The sequence below is a fragment of the Echinops telfairi genome, unplaced genomic scaffold (assembly GCF_000313985.2).
Source record: "Echinops telfairi isolate 266 unplaced genomic scaffold, ASM31398v2 ScPeMD7_9;HRSCAF=40, whole genome shotgun sequence".
NCBI lineage: Eukaryota > Metazoa > Chordata > Mammalia > Afrosoricida > Tenrecidae > Echinops > Echinops telfairi.
The window spans coordinates 58,680,265-58,682,890 of NW_022103906.1; the positions used below are offsets into that span (position 1 = coordinate 58,680,265).

The following is a 2,626-nucleotide window of genomic DNA, read 5'->3' on the forward strand; positions in this document are numbered from 1 at the left end:
GGGGAATCCAGGACAGATGAACCCCTCAGGACCAGTGGTGAGAGTGGCAATACTGAGAGGGTGCAGGGAGGTGGGAAAGAAAGGGGGAACTGATCACAAGGATCTACACATAACCCCTTCCCTGGGTGACGGACAACAGAAAAGTGGGTGAAGGGAGACATCGGACAGTGTAAGACCTGACACAATAATCCTACTTTATCAATTATCAAGGGTTTGTGAGGGAGGGGGCAGGGAGGGAGGGGAAAAATGAGGAGCTGATACCAAGGGCCCAAGTAGAAATGTTTTGAGAATGATGATGGCAGCAGGAAAAAGATGTGCTTGACACAATGGATGTATATATGGATTCTGATAAGAGTTGTACGAGCCCCCAATAAAATGATTTTTTTTTTAAAAAGGCAGTCCAACTCCTGCCCCTCCATGAGAGCTCTTCGGTCACACACATCACACACACACACACACACAAACACAAGGAGAGTCGATTTGGTTTCTTCCACTTCCTGAGCCAATGAAAGTGATTTCTGTTCATAATAGAGGCTGTTATTGTTCTCAACTGCCATAGAGTCTACCCCTTACCCACAGCGACCCTGTGCACAGAGAAAAGGCATGCTCCTGGAGCCTGGGCCATCTATCTGGTTGTGGATCAGACCATTGTGACCCAGAGGGCTTTTAATGGCTGGTTTGGGGCAAGAGATCCTAGCCTATCTTAGTATGGAAGTTCTGCTAACCAAATATGATCGCAGAACGCAAGCCTCCACGGACAGATGGGTGGTGACTGCTCATGACGATAATCGATTCCCCCCAAATCCTAGTTCATTGCTATCAAATGGATCTTGCTCAGGATGGCCCCTTGTGTTACAGAGTGGAACTGCTGCATAGGGGTTTATTGGCTGTAATCTTAACAACTCTCCTCCCGCCGTGCTGCTGCCGAGAAGGTTTGAACCACCATCGCCTTCCAATACTGACCTACCCTCGCTACCACTTGGTGGAGCCACGCATCTTCCAGTCCCAGAGCGTTCTGAAACCTGACTGTCTTTTCTCCATCTTTTGACTTTGTCCCTGTCTGCCCCAGGAGGGACTGTGACAGTCTGTTTGCCTCTCCTTTCAGATTTCAACGCCAACTTCAGAGCTGCTCCCATCCGGTCGGTGGACGTCTACAATGTCATGTGCAACGTGGCAGGCGTCACTCCGCTGCCCAACAACGGATCCTGGTCCCGAGTGAAGTGCATGCTAAAGAACCAGAAGAGCTCTGCGCCGTCTGTCCAGCTGAGCCGCTGGGTGCTGCCCTTGATTTTCCTTTTCCTCAGCGCATAACTGAGCTCACTGCTTGTCCCAAGACAACCTCCGCAATTGTGCGTCCAAGGGGGGAGGTTGAAAGTGTTCTATTGGAGAACAGTTTCACTCCCAAAACCAAGGCTATGGAAACTGTAAATATATTATTCTTGGGTGACTCTATACCTAAGTTCCTACTTCTTTAAGAAACTACATTTTCTTTTTTTTTTTTTCAGGTAAAGAAACTCTCCATTCTTAATTATTTGTCCAACCACATCTAATGTTCATCTTTCTTTTAAAACAGTTACCTAGAATGCAATACTATCTGAGCGGGAGCCTGTCCCTGTAGCAAACCGACTTTGAACAGATAAAACAGGACCCCACTGCCCTGCACAAAGCAGCCCTCCAGCCAAGTCTCCGCTGTGCCCTGACCACCCCCAAATCATCTTCAAGTGTGTGGCCACAATCTGAATGCACTTTCCCTCCCAGACAGCCTACACTGGAGACCTTTCTGCCACCTGTTTCCTAAGCAGCTTGTAGAGATTTTAAATCCTCTACACAGACTCAACCTGGGCTTTTCTCAACTTGGATCACCGATCAACCAAAATCATGAAGGATTTAAGAACGCTTAGAACAAGATGGAAGGCATGAGCTTCCCCAAAATCTGAGTGGGCAAAAATTTCTCTTTCCTCAAGGAGGAGAAAAAGATTTGATAGATTTGGGATTCTGTGAGAATGATTACAATGTATCATGGTAGGTAGCCTTACACCTAGCAGGCCTGAATGTTACTGACAATTTGAGGGATTGCCTGCCTTTGTGGGAAGGGTTCCCAAGAGATTGGTGTTTTGGGGAGCCAGAATCAGACCACAGACTATAGTCACTGTTTTGTTAGCTGCCTGACTCTGACCCCTCCCCGTGACTGTCAGGTCTTTCTTCCTAGTATGTCCCAGAAGCTCCTCTGATACCTGGTCAGCATCACAGCAACACGCAAGCCTCCAGTGACAGAAGGGCTGTGGCCACCCATCTGCTAGGTACATTGTGTGGGAAACAAACGCAGGCTTCCATGTGAGAATTCTACCATTGGGCCATCGGTGTTCTTAGACTGAAGTAATATCTGCGGAAAAAGGGAGGTTGCGCCAATGCGAATACGAGCATATTACCAACAATCTCGTTATTGGCTGGAATGGTGGCGCACTGAACAGGAATGTTATGCACCAGTAGTCCTGAAGCAATGCGTTCTTATCCGCGTGAGCCCCTAAGTGATATGGAATTCCATAAAGGAAATAGAGGAGAGATGGAGAGAAGAGAATACAGGGAGGCCAAATCCCAGACACTGAAAAACTCCCCGTTTTCCTTA

At 47.8% G+C, this 2,626-nt stretch overlaps 1 protein-coding gene across 1 annotated transcript in view; it reads left to right on the plus strand.

The window, feature by feature from the left end:
- The window catches only part of ENPP6 (ectonucleotide pyrophosphatase/phosphodiesterase 6), a 134,189-nt gene extending 132,737 nt beyond the window's left edge, over window positions 1–1,452 (plus strand). The window contains exon 6 of the mRNA XM_004696461.2: window positions 1,106–1,452. Within this exon, the coding sequence (XP_004696518.1) occupies window positions 1,106–1,311 (206 nt within the window). The 3' untranslated portion in view covers window positions 1,312–1,452. The remainder of the gene's footprint in view (window positions 1–1,105) is intronic.
- The last annotated feature ends 1,174 nt before the right edge of the window (window positions 1,453–2,626 follow it).